The 15,358-nt window shown below is 51.2% G+C and overlaps 1 protein-coding gene across 2 annotated transcripts in view; it reads right to left on the reverse strand.

Moving 5' to 3' along the window:
• Positions 1-3,898: 3,898 nt before the first annotated feature.
• Positions 3,899-15,358, reverse strand: part of PolA1 (DNA polymerase alpha catalytic subunit) — a 75,900-nt gene continuing 64,440 nt past the window's right edge. For both annotated transcript variants that reach the window (XM_089544485.1, XM_089544484.1), the window contains one exon: positions 3,899-5,043. In XM_089544485.1, coding sequence (XP_089400611.1) covers positions 4,862-5,043 — 182 coding nt within the window. In that variant the 3' untranslated portion in view covers positions 3,899-4,861. The remainder of the gene's footprint in view (positions 5,044-15,358) is intronic.

Consider the following 15,358-nt stretch of genomic DNA (forward strand, 5'->3'; position numbering starts at 1 on the left):
ATGCACACGAAGCACGGCGGACAGCGGTATACGTTGGCCGAGTCGACCTTCGGGTCACCGGACTGGATGATGCTACGCAAGGTCACGCTGAGCGAGGCTGCTAATTGAAAGACGCTGTGTCGAAGGAGTCTCGTGCTTCGGCCATCCGGCGGGGGAGTTCGAGAAGGTTCAACCACCTGCGAGAAGACTGCGGGATTCTGCTTTCCCACGGAGGCAACGCACAGAATACTTGCGGCAGTGGTCAAGGTGACGCATCTGTGTTTGATGACTGTCTTCCCCTTCTCATCCCCCGAGCTGTGAGAGAGCGAGAGCTTCGGCACCGCCCCGTGCCGTGGGTGGTACCGCCAGCGTCATCAATGGCCCATCCGATTGGACAACGTTATTCGAACCAAGTTCCCCAGTCAGGGATCTAGGGAACGCGAACCGTATTTAACGGGATGTTGTTGTGTGATTCGCATTGCATGGCATTCGCATTCGAGTCGATTCTCATCTGTAAATATGTAGAATAAACCCTTCTGTACAGTTTCCTCGATAACGCAGTCCGACATCGTCATTCGGAGCAGGTACCTGCGAGGCTAAACGAGTTAGTCATCTCCAGGACCCCTCCGTCTTCAACTCTGGTTCCAGCGGTGGGATAGAAGCCCCATCTTTAACAATATACGAAAACATAACACAAAGAAGTAAGAAGATAGTGTGAAAAGGGCCGTGAAAATCAAAAACTATGTCACATGGGAAGTGATGTATGCTAATTCCTTGTTGCTAAGTGTCACGGAAGGATTGCTGATGCATTCGTCACCTTGCCTTCCATTATCTTGCGCGTGAGCTTATCTTTATGGCGGAACAGAACTTCGGTTTTCTTGTACTCAGGTGCGCACTTGCACTTTTTGCAGCGGAACTTTGTGCGCGGAAGCCCGCCATTTTGTTCCGATTTCCTTTCTTGCTCCCTTTCATGTTGGCATTTGCACTTTTCACAATGAGCGGCAACGTGGCTAACAGGGTCACTTTTCCTTGTGTTTTTCATGCTCCATGAGCTTTTTGTTTAAGCATCTGCCGGTCTGCCCGACGTAAACAGCACCGCAAGAGAAGGGAATTTGGTACACCACGTTTTCTGCACATGGTACAGAGGGTGAAACATCGCGTACCTGGCAGCCTTTCTTCTTTCCCTCCTTTGCCTGTGCAACCTGCTTGCACATGGAGCTCAGTTTGTGGGGAGCAGAAAACACAACATCGACATCATACCTGCCGGCAACCTTCTTGAGACCGTGAGACAACAGAACAGCGTGGCGCTGTTCACCTGTATGAATGCATACCAACTCGCCCAGATTTCAGCTTTACTACATCTTAGATCAAGACTCTCACCAAGAATTCTTCGACATCTGGAAACACTTTATCATCGACTTCGTCTGAATGTTGCATATACAAACGGCTTACGATACCGTTTTAGACAAATGAACAGTCCGCACTATGACAACTGTGCCTCGATAGAAACTGTGGAACATATCTTGCTTGAGTGCCCTGCGTATGCTAACGAGCGTGCGTACTATGAACATTGCATGCAGAAGCTCTGCCCAGTGCCCCTAACAATGGACAAAGTTTTAGGTCCCTTAGCCTGCCTTAGGCAACAGAGACTGGCAATGAACTTTCTATTCACATATTTAAAAGACATTGGACACCTCGATAAGCTTTAAATTCACTTGCCCGTTACCTTCATGCATTCTTCATGCCGTGAACTTCGTCAGCCCATTTGACGGACTATGCACTCCATCATTCCATAGGTTACATCAATACTCGCCATTGCATCCTTAGTACCCATTTCATGGCCGCATGTTATCTTCGTTTTTTTTTTTACCTCTTCCACACTGCTCTCCTTCTGTCTTTATCTCCCAAATTCCCCTCCCTACGCAGAGTAGCATACCAGCGATTTTTAAACGCCGGCTAAATTCTCTGCTCTTCATTAAAGAGTCTCTCTCTCTCTGAGGAAGGCTGCAACCCTCGCCGGCATCCGGGTTGTTTCTTAACACCGAGCAAGCTAGCTGGCCGGTCTTTTCGAACGGCGAATAGCTAATAAATGCAGAAAGGCAGTTAAGGAGTGGTTAGAGTAATAAAATCAGTCGCCCCAAAAGTAGCCATAAAAACACTTGGCGACATTGATGTCAGTTTTATACTACTTCAGCTTGTATAGACCATTTACAGAGGGCCTTTCAGTGTATGCATAATAAGTGGTAGTAGTAGTAGCAGTAGTGGTGGCAGTATGGTTTAACAAAGAATGCAATATGTTGCCGGGCGCGGCAATTGATATCCAATTTCTTAAGAATCCCAGTTGCGGTCGCAGAAATAAAAGGACAGAGAGAGGATAGCGAGGCGAAGTACAGGGAGCAGCGATAGCGAGAAAGGACAGCGGAGAGCTGTGATGGTGGTTGTGAGAACAAAGGTGGCAAGCTCTTTAGGGCCGTGTGCCCCCGCACGGCCCCACCCGCGATCAAACGTTCATGTGATGGCCTTCCATGACGTTGATGGTGCTGCCGGTGGCGATCTTCTGCCGTGTACACTAAGTACACAAAACAAAAAGATAAACAAGCTGGCGTTGCTCGCGTGCGAGTGTGCGGGCACTGTCCAAGATATAACTGCGTGCGAGCAAGCATTGCCCATATTCGTTGCACTGCCGTCATTTTAGGACTCCTGAGTTGCTGTCCGCTGCTTGTATCGTGTGAGTGCCTTTTACACAGGCAACTCTTAAGGTTTAATGAAAGGTGTTCGGGGATCTCCTTGTATGTTGTCCGTTCTCGGCGTGCGGCACAGGGTTGTGGAATGCAGTATCCAAGAAAAAGTGTTTGGCCCGTCATGTGGCATAAAAAAAAAAGTCTAAAATGAAATACAACGCCTCGCTCCAAGCATCTGGCCTTGTAGACCATTAACGAGTCCTAGCGACGATGAACAGCGCCGCCGTAAACGTTATCGAAAACATAAGTGCAAACTTCGTCCAGGTCCCAAAGTGTGTTCCCGCGAAGCTCAACAAAATGCAGCGAAGACAAGACTCTCTCGCTGCTAGGAAAGCAAAGCCTAGACGAAACACAAACAGTGACACGATCCCGTGTTTCATTATAGAGAAGTAGAAGCTTCCAGGCAAAGGCGACAAGCGGCTCATGGCATCTACGCGTGCATTCGTGTCACACAAATCTTTTGGCTTCTGCACGTACCGTCTGTGACTGACTGTGGGTAACGAAAGGCTGTTCCTTGTGAGTGGGAAGTGAGATATCATGCATATCATAATAATTATCATAGAATAGATAACTACTATAGTCGCCGTTAAAGTTTGCAGCTTCAGGTAATCGACGCACATGATTTTTTTTTTAACCCTGCTTTTGTACGAATTCTAAGATCTCTTCTTAAAGCAATGCACAATGAAGCACAGCCCACTGTTCCTGCGGTTGTATCGGCGGAAAATATGACAAAGCTGCCAACGTATGTGGACGTTCGTGGCTCAGATTGTCGTTTTTCTGCGTTCTGTGAAAACAGCCGATCTACAAGTTTCTGTACCGAAAAAATGCCAGAAATAAACAAACTCTATTCGCCGATTTAATTCGGCGCTGGCTGTATAGCTACGCGAACGAGCTTGTAATTTCAGAGCTGCAATAAATTGCTAGTTGTGCTGTTGTAGCATTGCTATACTGTTTTAAAAAGATTGGCTGGCGGTTTAGCATTGCTGAGCCTGGAATATAGTGCGAGAGCACAGTCAGTTTCTTGCAGGCGGACACCACCGCGACGTACCTGAAAGCGTGATTGAGGTGTCCACTGACCCAGGGAGCCAGTTATGCGCGTCAGCAGTGGCGCAGGGATCACGCGACTAAATATAGCGGCGCACATGCGCCCTCGCTGTAGAGCTTGTATAGGAACCCAGTTAGGAGAATAAAATTTCCTTTATTGAGACGTCAAGAGTGACTGCATGGGCAAACAGCAGGGTACAAGACAATAACACCAACCAATAGTATATTGACATTTTAAGTGTAGAAAAATACAGTATAAAACCACTCGTCAATAAAGTCATATGTTTCAAAATACCTTAAAAGAAAATGAGGCCTAGAAATACATTGAGGAGAAAGAATACCTCACAACATTCACCTGCCAAACGAACAAACGCAGCGACGCAGACGCGACGAACACAGTAAGATATAAAAAAATAGCCACACCACATTATATAAACAATAACGAGATCATTTCAACACTGAAACACTATATGTGGGCCAAGAAAAAAAAACTGCGTTCTATGTAAGCTACAAGTGATTTTAACAGCAACCCGCAGGACACTGCTATCTCTCTGCTATCTATAGCTCTGTTGACAGCGAGGCAAACCGCGTTATGAGAGCTGCCTATAGCCAATTTCAGAGACAAACTCAACGGGAACAAGTGTATCGTCCAGCGAGCATATTTTGAAGTCATCTATCTACATGGTAGATAGTTTTAGTTCGAAGTCCCCACGTTACAGTCACACCATTATACACCGTTATGCTAAGGCGCAGCAAAGAGCCTTAGCGCTAGTGGTGACACCTCATGAAGGTTTTCTCAAACGAAAGCTCACACGAACAGATACGGCGCGGTGTAAATGTTCGCAATAGGAAACCGATGTCGATGGCCAAATTTTTCACGCCAGCATGTGAACATGGAACGGCAGGCAATTTGCAACTACCGTTTGAAGTTAGCCTGATTAAGAAACAACTTCGTGAGAGTGCCATTTGCGTTACGCCATTTAGCTACAGTTCGGCATGACGGTAATAAGGTAGACGTAGAGCTGGAGGCACCATCTGGAAGCATGGCTAAGAGGCAGACGATGCCCCATAATCAGGACCGGCCAGGGTCTGGAACGCTAGTCGAGCAGGGCGCTTTCCTGGGCAGCGCCGCGGCGCAGGTCGAACGGCCGGAAGGCGTCTCGAAAGAAGTCCCGCATAGAGACGACGCTGAAGGCGCTGCGTGACAGGTACCGCTTGGCCACTTGCTGCAGGTGCCGGCAGGTGCGCTCAGTCTCGGCACACGTCACGCACGGCATCCCTGCAGAGATCACACAAGAGGCATGACGTCATCGCGGCGAAATTTCAACGCAAACAATTTTTCGCTGCAAAGAGTACAGTGCACACAATGACCACCTCTAAGCCGGCATTCATTCGACGATGGCACTCGTGTCGAACGAAAACGCTTCTTTCCACTCGTTACGCAGGCTTGACAGCAAAACGCGGCTACTACTCTCCTGCGGTGAGACTATATACTAGAAGAATCGCCGCGCAAACGGATAAACGCAGAGTGACGTGCGGCATTAAATACAAAAGAAACATTTCATTGAAATGACCAACCGGTTTTATTTATGGTTTATTGGGGCTTAACGTCCCAAAGCGACTCAGGCCATGAGGGACGCCGTAGTGAAGGGCTCCGGAAATTCCGACCACCTGGGGTTCTATAACGTGCACTGACATCGCGCAATACACGGGCCTCTAGCATTTGGCCTCCATCGAAATTCGACCGCCGTGGCCGGGATCGAACCCGCGTCTTTCGGGTCAGCAGCCGAGCGCCATAACCACTGGGCCACCGCGGCGACTAAAATGATCAACTCCCAGCATCTACGGTATATAAGTAGACAACCATCGACGAGAAAAGTTATTGGGCCTCCTCCTTTAATCTACGATATAAAAAGCCGCAATCATACTTTTAAAATCTGTGGGTAGGAGGATGCACAGGAATAATTGGATGGCAGCAGGAGAGGCAGTAAAATGCAAGCGCAACAGTTTTTCAAGCACGCTTATTATCGCTTGAGCACGAACACGGCTGTACCCTATTAAGCACCACTCAAGCAAACGCCAACGCCCACACCATTAACAAAAACAGGAAAGAACCCCAGAGCAGGGAATTTTCAAGCTATTAGCCGCGCTCTCACACGACAACTGCAACGCCGCCGCAACGGCAGCCAAAGGCGATTACAGACCACAGCTGCAACGCCGCAAGAGCGTGCACAAGGAGAAATCGGAGTCACTCTCGACACAAAGGGACCGAAGGAGACAACCCGCCGCGACGTTTGACGGCCAGTCGAACATTCGAAGGGCGGACAGGCACGCAACAAGAGCCAGCGCGTGGCGTGACGGAATTCAATTAACGGCCGAAAGGACTTAAGGAAAGTGTCATTAGCGACAGCAGCACAGGGCGGCGCTGTTGGCAACTTGGGTGGAACAAAAGGGAACCGGAGAGCTTGCAAAACACACACACATATACAAAGAGAGAGATCGAACGCGAGCGGCCGGCAAAAAACTTCTCCCTCCCTCCTAGGCACATCTTGTTCTCTCTCCCTCGGTGCCCATCCGGCGCAGGATTATCCGAATCGGTCATCGGTCCCTAATAGAAACGAAGCGGGATTCGTTCCGGCTCGGGAGCTAGTGACCAAACCCTAATTGCCGTGAGCGCAGCTTTCACGGCGACCGCCACGCAGAGCCGAACGAAAACAAAACAAAAGAAAAAGCCGCGCTAGGGGGGGAGGGGGGGGGGGGGGGCGTGGAGAGGAGAGGGACGGACAGACCCACGGCGTTCGTGGCCGAATCCATCACGCTAAGGACAACCGCCAACAAAGATCGCATTAAAAGGAAGCCGGAGATGGATTGTCCGCCGCGGCTGCCCGGGCACTCCGATCGCGTCGAGGAAACGCACCATGGCCGCCGCCGCCAGCCAGTCTGCTCTGCCGTTTGCACGCAGTCGGCTATATAGCCTCGCCGCGTTGGTTGCGTGCGAACACGCGGCGGCGTAGTACGTACACCAACCACTCGCTAGTTCGCTCGCTGGTCACCGGCGCGCGGCTCGGATAGATCAGAAGGCGCGATCGCTGCACGTTGTATACTACACGCCCATGCGGCGGACAAAAGGGGGGGGGGGGGGGGTCTCGTTTTCTCGAGGTCTTCTACTAAGTGACCGCGCGGCGTGCCAACTTCATCGCAGCCCCTCATTTGACGCCGCCTATGTGCGTGCACGTAGGTATGAATATGCGCGCGCTAAACGACCGCGGCCGAGCCTCCTCACAGCCTTGTCCCGTGGCGCTAATTGCCTTTTGTTATTGAGCTTCTTCAATCACGCGTGTAAGTAATATGTCCCGCGCTAAATTATCGACCGCCTTCCCTCTCTCTTTTCTAATGCGTGCGTGCATGCACACGCGTTGTGGGTGAACCTATATTCCCCAGGCGTACCAGTTACACTAAATGCGACCGAAGGTAAACATGAAGCTTGGAGAACCTTAAAGTTTCGGTTTCAACGTGGAACCGCGGAAACGATTGCTGGAAATAGAATATTTTCCGCACCAGCTGCGGTCCTTCCATGTGTTCTGTCAACGAGTGTAAGCGCGAGAGGCGAGTGTGATTTCCCACGCTCCAGTCTGCCACCTGACAAACGTAGCAGGTCGCAGCTGCCCGTTCTGTGTACCATCCGTGGCAGTTGGCACACCACCCCTTGCCACACTTGTAGGTGGAACTTTGCCACCCCTGTAGGCGGCAAAGTGACAGCGGCGGTAAGTGCGGGGACATGGGGCTCTTATGCCATCGCATAAGACGTTATGCGAACGAACTGATCCTGTCTAAAATCCCTCTGCATTTTCAGAGACCTATATATTGAGTGCCGCTTACTTTGCCTACCTCTCGATGAATGCTCAGTGCTCCCTTTCTCTCAGAGCTTTAGGCAAAACAGTTTAATAGAAAGACAGAGGTCGCTCGGGCTGAGTTAAGCTGCCCTGGCCTGCTATTCTGCATTTGGGTAGGAGGAAAAGGGGTAGAAAGAAGAAGCTACGATGGGTGACGGCGAATATACGCAACACATAACCAGAACGTCTGATCACAGCTGCCAGCCGAGACCCGCATCACGAGCCAAGACTGTTTTTCATGCTTTCGCCCGAGGTACCGCGACAATGGTCTTATGTGCAACGGCGCCAAAGAAGAGGTCGACGACAGCATTTCGATGAAAGAAAGGAAAACCGCAGTTAGAGGAAGTCTGCACTTAGTGACATGTATGTAGAGGCGCGTAAAAGCCATGCCGGCCTTCAGTGTATGCGCTGAATGACACGCGACTGTCGAGTACATCATGGTAATCCTATAATGTAGCGCAGTCGCACCGCACAAACGCAAGGGGTGTTCCGTACGTCCCGCTGATGCCATTCTTTGCATTTGCGTCACCATATTCACTCCCATACTGTCCGTAGTGTCCCGGGAGCTTTCCCTGTTACTACACGGGAAACAACACCAAGTTCCTGCCACTAATCGTCATGGCTATTGGCTATAACGACGAGGGAGAAGCGGGGACAACAGGAGTTTACGGGAGCCGCAAGGAGCAGGAGGAGGAGGAACACCATTTATCTAACCAGTGGTAGATTGGTAGTTGGTCGCCACCCCCTTCGGGCGGTGTTCTTAGTCCAGGATTCCATTGGTTACCGCTATCCTGCGCGCCTGCTCGATCAGCCATTGCTGGTCTTGTTGGTCCGTTGCTGGACAGAGCGGTCTCCCAAAAGGAGAAAGTAGGGTGGAGAGGGGGGTTGGGCCATTCCCATAAGGAGAGCAAAAGTGTGGGTGCAAGGCTGCTGCTACATGTGGGGTAGCATCCAGGATATTGTGTGGGGAAGAAGAGGAGTTTGAGGTACAGGTTTGGGAAAGCTGGCGTCATAGTATGGCGTCCTCTCTGTTGAGGGATTTCTTTATGTGTGAAGGGGGGAGTGGGCTTCTCTAGTGTCTGTAGCGTTCAAGGATGAGCGTGTATGTTAAAGGTTCTGTGGGTGCTAATGGTGTTACGTTGTTCCCTTCGTCTGTAAATCCCCGGCCAGATGTCCTGGCCTCTCCCCCAGGCGCCCGGCTGGTCAGGTCTCGGACGAGCGCATGGGCGCGCACGTTGCCAAGCAGGGAAGCGGGGCTTGGTGTCCAGACGATTCGAACGAGGGGAAGTGCGTCCGTGAAACACTGCTGGAGGATATATCGCACCTGTTTTGATATTAGGACAGAGGCGTACGCTCGACATGCCACTTCTGAGCCGGTTATGACGGTCCGGATTTTAAGGTCCCCATTCTCCAGGTCGACAGAGATGCAGCGAGTTGCAAGGGCAACAGCGGCCTCTTCTGCTCTTTTGCTCCAGCACATTAAACCGAACCTGAGATTTGTTTGTCGCTGGTCTAGTTCGTGGTCTGCTCAAGGCTTCCGATTTGTCCGGGTAGCTTGCAGCATAAGTGTAATGGACATATGGATCTTCCCCGAATTGTCGCTCGAGCGCCTCAGCTCGGGCTTTCCTCCTCCCTGCATTGTGTTCGGAGTGCATGTTTCTTCGTATTGGCACCACCTGGATCGCTCGAATCGTATGGTCTAGGACTGCCGGTTCTGATGGTAAGCGGGGTATCGTGGGTGGGTACTGCGGTTTTTCAAGGAGGGTTCTGCCGGTGCGTCTGTTTCGAAACCTGGCTATAGTTGACCTGCCCGTTGGGTTTCGATAAGTTCTTCCACGGTGTTGTGAACACCTGGCTGAAGAAGGCGTTGCGTAGACGCGTGTTGAGGGATCGCCGTCCTGACTGCCGCACGTAGTGAGATGTACAGAAAAGCAAAAGACGCCTGTGTGCTCTGCGATGTCAGTGCACGTTCAAGGTTGGTTTATGGGGTGTGACATACCAAAGCAAAGGGACGCCGCAGTGAAGGGCTCCAAAAATTTCGACCACCTGGGGTTCTTTAACCTGCACTGACAACGCAAAGTACGCACGGTAAAAGTCCCATGCGGTCGAAATTATTCGGAAGCCCTCCATTACAGTGCCTCTCTCTCTCTTCTTTCACTCCCACCTTCCTCCCTTCCCTTACGGCGCGGTTGAGGTGTCCATCGTGAAATGAGACAGTTAGTGCGCCATTTCCTTTCCTAAAAATATCACTGATAATGAACGCAATATATACAGTAACTGAATTACTGGAGGCGTCCCCACCAAATATATGACGGAAAGCTTGTGCACGCTCTAAAAACACACAGATAACAATTCGCATGACCACGTAATAAGGACACGGCATATATATAGAACGGCAAACTCAATTCAGTACAGCGGATGCACCACTAATACAACCGGGATCCTTTTTCTTAGCAAAAACGCTTCCACGAAAAGCAAACGAGCAGCGATAACAATCGTGCGGTAGAATACTAACACCGGGGGACAGATGCACAGAAGAGATGCAGCTTTGCAGGTGCTCCTACAATTCTAAATTCGCACAGGAGCGTTATTTAAGATCACGCAGCTTAATTTTATTCTCTTGGGAAGTTTGCATTCAACGCAGCGGGCAACATAATAGGAGATTGCACTCTTACTTGTAGTAGTGGACACGTTACATTCCAAGGTAAATATAGGCAAACGGGACTATAACTGCACCACTTAGACCTCGCGAGGTAGGTTAGTCGGCGGGGAGACCACCTGCAGCTGATGTATCTCTCTGCAATTAGTTTCTAAGAAAGTAACAGATGGTCTTTAGGGGACTAATCGCTGCGGCAACGTGGTTAGTACAGAAATGGCTAACGTCTACTGCACTGTTAGCCCTATCTGGCTCGGAGCGTACAACGGCCTCAACTCAGACACATAAGATTCAGTGCAAGCATTGGTCCACCTACTAACTACTTGGCGACCTCAATCATAGCGAGGCCCACACAGGAGACCAGAGTTCGCGGCGGCCATCAAAACAAAGGGGTGCATATATACGCCTAAGAGTGTCTACTTTCGCTGCACATTGAGCACTATAAGGTCAGGAGCAAACAGCACAAGCACGCCTGGCATATAGTACCTCCATCCATGGAGAGAAAGCTCTGTCCTCCCCCCCCCCCCCCCCCCCCCACACACACACACACAAAGGAAAAATCTCCAAAGGCTCGCAGCAGCAGGAGCAGCAAAGCAGGAAGGCAGAAACAAAGGACGCCCACCCTCGAGAGCAATCTGCGAGCTTCGCGCTCGGCCAGGCATCAGCAGGAGTGGCCCCAGAGGTCCAAGGAAGACGCGGAGAGAAAGAGAGAGAGGGAGAGAGAAACAGAGCTCGCGGGGCACTGCAGTGCGGTCTGTTGGTGGCCCGCGCCGACTTGACACTCGCGCAGCGGCGGCGCGCACGCCTCGATAGGCCCGTGGCCGAGCGGGCGCCAGATCCACGGCGACTGGCGGCGGCCCACGGCGCTGCAGCCGCCGAAGCCACCGCCGCGGCGAAGGAGGTATGGCTATACGGGTCTACGCGGGGCCGGCTGGCCGCACGGTCGGCCAAAGCCGGCACCACGCAGTCGCTCCTCCTATGTGTGCGCAGGCCGTGCCTTCCTTTACCTGCTCAGCACCCGCGCTCGCTGGCACCGTGTGCGTCCGTCTCTAACCCTCGCCTGCCTTTTCTCCTGTTTTGTCTTCCGCTCCCTTCCCCCCTTCTTCCGGCGTAGATCCACGCGCACCGGAGCCGACCGGAGAGCACCGCGATCCATCATGGGCGCCCCATAGAAATTAGACGGACCCGGTTTATTCATTAAAACGCGCCAACTTTCGGGCCGTGCGTTGCGCACACGCGGAGGAGGAGGAGGAGGAGGAGGAGGAGGGAGCAGCAGCAGCAGAGCGGCGAAGGAATAACAAAAACAAAAGACGCCAAAATGGAGGGACACGGAGGGCGGTGGGCGACCGCTCGAGTCAAGCTTTTAATTGCCCGCCTGACGGCGCCCGTCGCAACGGGACGAGGAGGTAGGATCGGAGCGCCCCTGCAGGCAAGCTGAAGCAGCAACAGCAGCGAGCAGCGCGGGAACGATGCGGCGGCAAACGCCCGCTGGACGGATGCGGTGCCGGGCGTGAGCGGCCTGATCGCGCTTAATTCCCGCCACATTAGCGACAGGGCGAAACGAGAAGGCTCGCGAGAGTCCCCACAGTTCGCCGCGGTGCCACGGCTGTCGCTGAGGTGTTTTAAAACAGCGCCAGATGAGGATGCGAACGCAAAAAAAAAAAAGAAAGAAAAAACTGGACTAGCAGGGCGCTAACTGAACTACTCTAGTAGTTGAGTGGACTTGTCCTTCGCGCTTTTTTAAAACCATATGCACTTGGGAAAGAAATAACCGATTCAGTCTCTACAATTTAAAATGTCCAAGTGGTCCGAAAAAGAGCAGGTTTGCTGGCAGACAGGGAAAAAGCGTAAAGTTCCTTGCGCACGATTGTGTACGCGAGTCCTAAGATAGGCGAGGGCGCAGCTCACGCGGGCGAAATTGCGAAAATTCCTTAATCAGGCCGCTCGGTAAAGTGAAAATAATATGAGCGTTCTCACTATCTAACAGTACGGGTGAGGGAGGACGTAAGAGAAGACTATGTAGAATAACGTAAAACCGCCGCAGAGATAGGGACGAAGAAATTTTCGTTCGGTTAAAGAGGACAGAAAAGTGCGGGCAGATGGAATGGATAGGAATAGTGTATTTTTAGATACTGCGGTCAATTCTAAGTTGGACTACAACGATAGAATACCGCGCTCTAAAGACAAGGACCCTAGCTTCACCGAAAAACGTTTCAGTGCGAAAGCACTACCTCATTTAGCGATCCTGAAAAATCCGATAACTCTTTGAAGCCTCGACTTTTGGCCATTGACTTTCGAGATGAAACTACTTGGATACGGTACGGCTATGGGAAGGTCACGTGGTACGAAAGTTTAAAAGAAATTACCTTGGACGACAATGTAAGGTAATATCTCGGCAAGAGTCAAGCGAATTTGAAGGACAAGTTAGGGCAATGTTTAAGCAACGGTCAAGCTAATGCTTTCTTCAGTTTAATGGCGTTAAAACTGATTTTTTTTTTGTTAGTAGAAAATGGCATACAGGTATCGCCGCTATCGGCCGTTCTCGCAAACATATGAAGGTGACGTCAAAGCAGTTTTTAGGGACCGCCATTCACTTCTTGACGGTGACCACGGAGTTCCTGTCGGTCTTAGCATCACGAGTTTGGATCGAGTGGGGAAAAAAAAAGTTCCACTTTTAAATTGAATTTTCTCAGCAATAACGAGTGTTTTGCTGACAAACAAACATCAACATATCTAGGAAGATGCGTACAATCGATTTTTACTGAGGAAAAAAAATCGCGCAGAGTTGTCCTCACCGTTCTTTTCACGCAAACTCGTACGTTATACCAAAGAAGGCAGCACACCTACTTAAGGAACAGCTTTTAGGCACTGCAAACTACTTTCCCCGTAATCCCTTCCACTTAAGGGGAACATACATGGCAACGACATAGACGGTATGCTTGGTATCCGCTACAGCAACACGCGGAGCCCAGTCGTGAGTTCTGATTCCAAGACCTATACAGTTAGCCGTGGAAAGTGTGCGACCGTTCATTATTCGAAGCGACACTAACATCGGCAAGCACACCCGGCACTTAGCGCTAATAATAACCCCACAGTGTGGCATCTTGTCAACGCTGTGCCTTGTATAGGTACTCCGTAGCTGGAGATGCGAGGAGGGGGAACAAAGATCCGTAATTTCCGGTTACACAAAAAAACCTTCAAGAGAAAAAAAAAAGGCTACTTATAAAAACACAAGGAGTACACGTCACAATCTCGCTGTTTGTTTAAGCTTTGAACAGGCCACAGAGTACATGGAATCCCCCTTCCTCTACTCTGTGACTTTTAGTGTTCAGCCGAGAGCCTGAATTTCCGGCCTAATCTCATCTCTTCTCTGAACAGATCTTCGCACTCTACAGCAGCAACAGCAGCAGCGGCAGCACCGAAAAGAAGCCCACGCATGGACACACACAGAGAGAGCCAACCCTGTTAAAGCGTTTCCCGGAGGAGTAGGTATAATGAACGAGACTTCCAGAACCGCAGACATAAGCGAGTGCCCACAGTATAATACTCGTCCCCAATCTTGTCCAATCTCTGGGAGGCAAATAAGAAACGCGAGGCAGGAATGAATTAAAAAAGAAAAGCCCCCAAATAAGAAGGACGGAAAGGTAATCGCATGTTTTTCTATCCGGCCGAAAATGTACACACACGCAGCCTTGGCGGTGGCTTAACGAGGTTTCGCCTCCCCTCTTCGTCCCCTATAGTGCGCAAAGTATTATAATGGCGCGCGCGCGCGCGAGTCGTCCCACGGCCGCATGCAGCCTCCATACCAGCAGCGGCCGCCGAGTTCCATTAGGCGCACATTGTCCGCGTCGCATTAATTACGCTGTAAATTACGGCCGCCGAGGGGACACGGACGGCAGCGCCATAGCTCATGTCCCAGACGACCCGCTCGTTTAATTGGATTACGCTGCCCGCAGCCACGGTGGGACGCGCGATGAAAAGCGCCAGCGCGACCCGCACAGGACCTACGCACCTAGCAGTGCTGACGCGAGTGCGGGAGCGTTCTCCGCAGGTATCCTGCAGTTGCGCACCAAGCGAACAGGACTCGAGATTCGGCAACGGTTTTGTCGCACCGCCGTTAAACGAAGGTGAACTACTGCGGCCGTGTTGGAAGAAAGTGCAACGAATAGCACGAGGGAAGGCAGAGACATCACAAGCGAAGCCCTTTGTGGTGTGTCTTAGTCTGCCTTCTGTTGTCCTGTCCATTACGCTTTAGTGCACGTTCCTTCTGCTGTCCTGTACGCCTGGCTGGGCTTTGATGCCTTTACCTTCTGTTGTCTTGCTACCCCTTGCGCTGTGCTCAGCTGTCTGCATTCTGTCGTCCTGTTCGACGCTTTGTGGCTTGGGGTCTCTGCTTTCTGTTGTCCTGTCCATCACGCTTTAGTGCATGTCCCTTCTGATGTCCTGTACGCCTAGCTGCGCTTTGATGCCTTTACCTTCTGTTGTCTTCCTGTCCGTTGCGCTGTGATCAGCTGTCTTTGCATTCTGTCGCCCTGTCCAACGCTTTGCGGCTTGGGGTCTCTGCCTTCTGTTGTCCTGTCCATTACGCGTTAGTGCACGTCCCTTCTGCTGTCCTGTACGCCTAGCTGCGCTTTGATGCCTTTACCTTCTGTTATCTTCCTGCCCGTTGCGCTGTGCTCAGCTGTCTTTGCATTCTGTCGCCCTGTCCAACGCTTTGTGGCTTGGAGTCTCTGCCTTCTATTGTCCTGTCCATTACGCTTTAGTGCACGTCCATTACGCTTTAGTGCACGTCCCTTCTGCTGTCCTGTACGCCTAGCTGCGCTTTGATGCCTTTACCCTATGTTGTCTTCCTGCCCGTTGCGCTGTGCTCAGCTGTCTTTTGCATTCTGTCGCCCTGTCCAACGCTTTGTGGCTTGCGGTCTCTGCCTTCTGTTGTCCTGTCCATCACGCTTTAGTGCACGTCCCTTCTGCTGTCCTGTACGCCTAGCTGCGCTTTGATGCCTTTACCCTATGTTGTCTTCCTGCCCGTTGCGCTGTGCTCAGTG

The sequence above is a fragment of the Amblyomma mixtum genome, chromosome 5 (genome assembly GCF_055824585.1).
Source record: "Amblyomma mixtum isolate Tamu chromosome 5, ASM5582458v1, whole genome shotgun sequence".
Lineage (NCBI taxonomy): Eukaryota > Metazoa > Arthropoda > Arachnida > Ixodida > Ixodidae > Amblyomma > Amblyomma mixtum.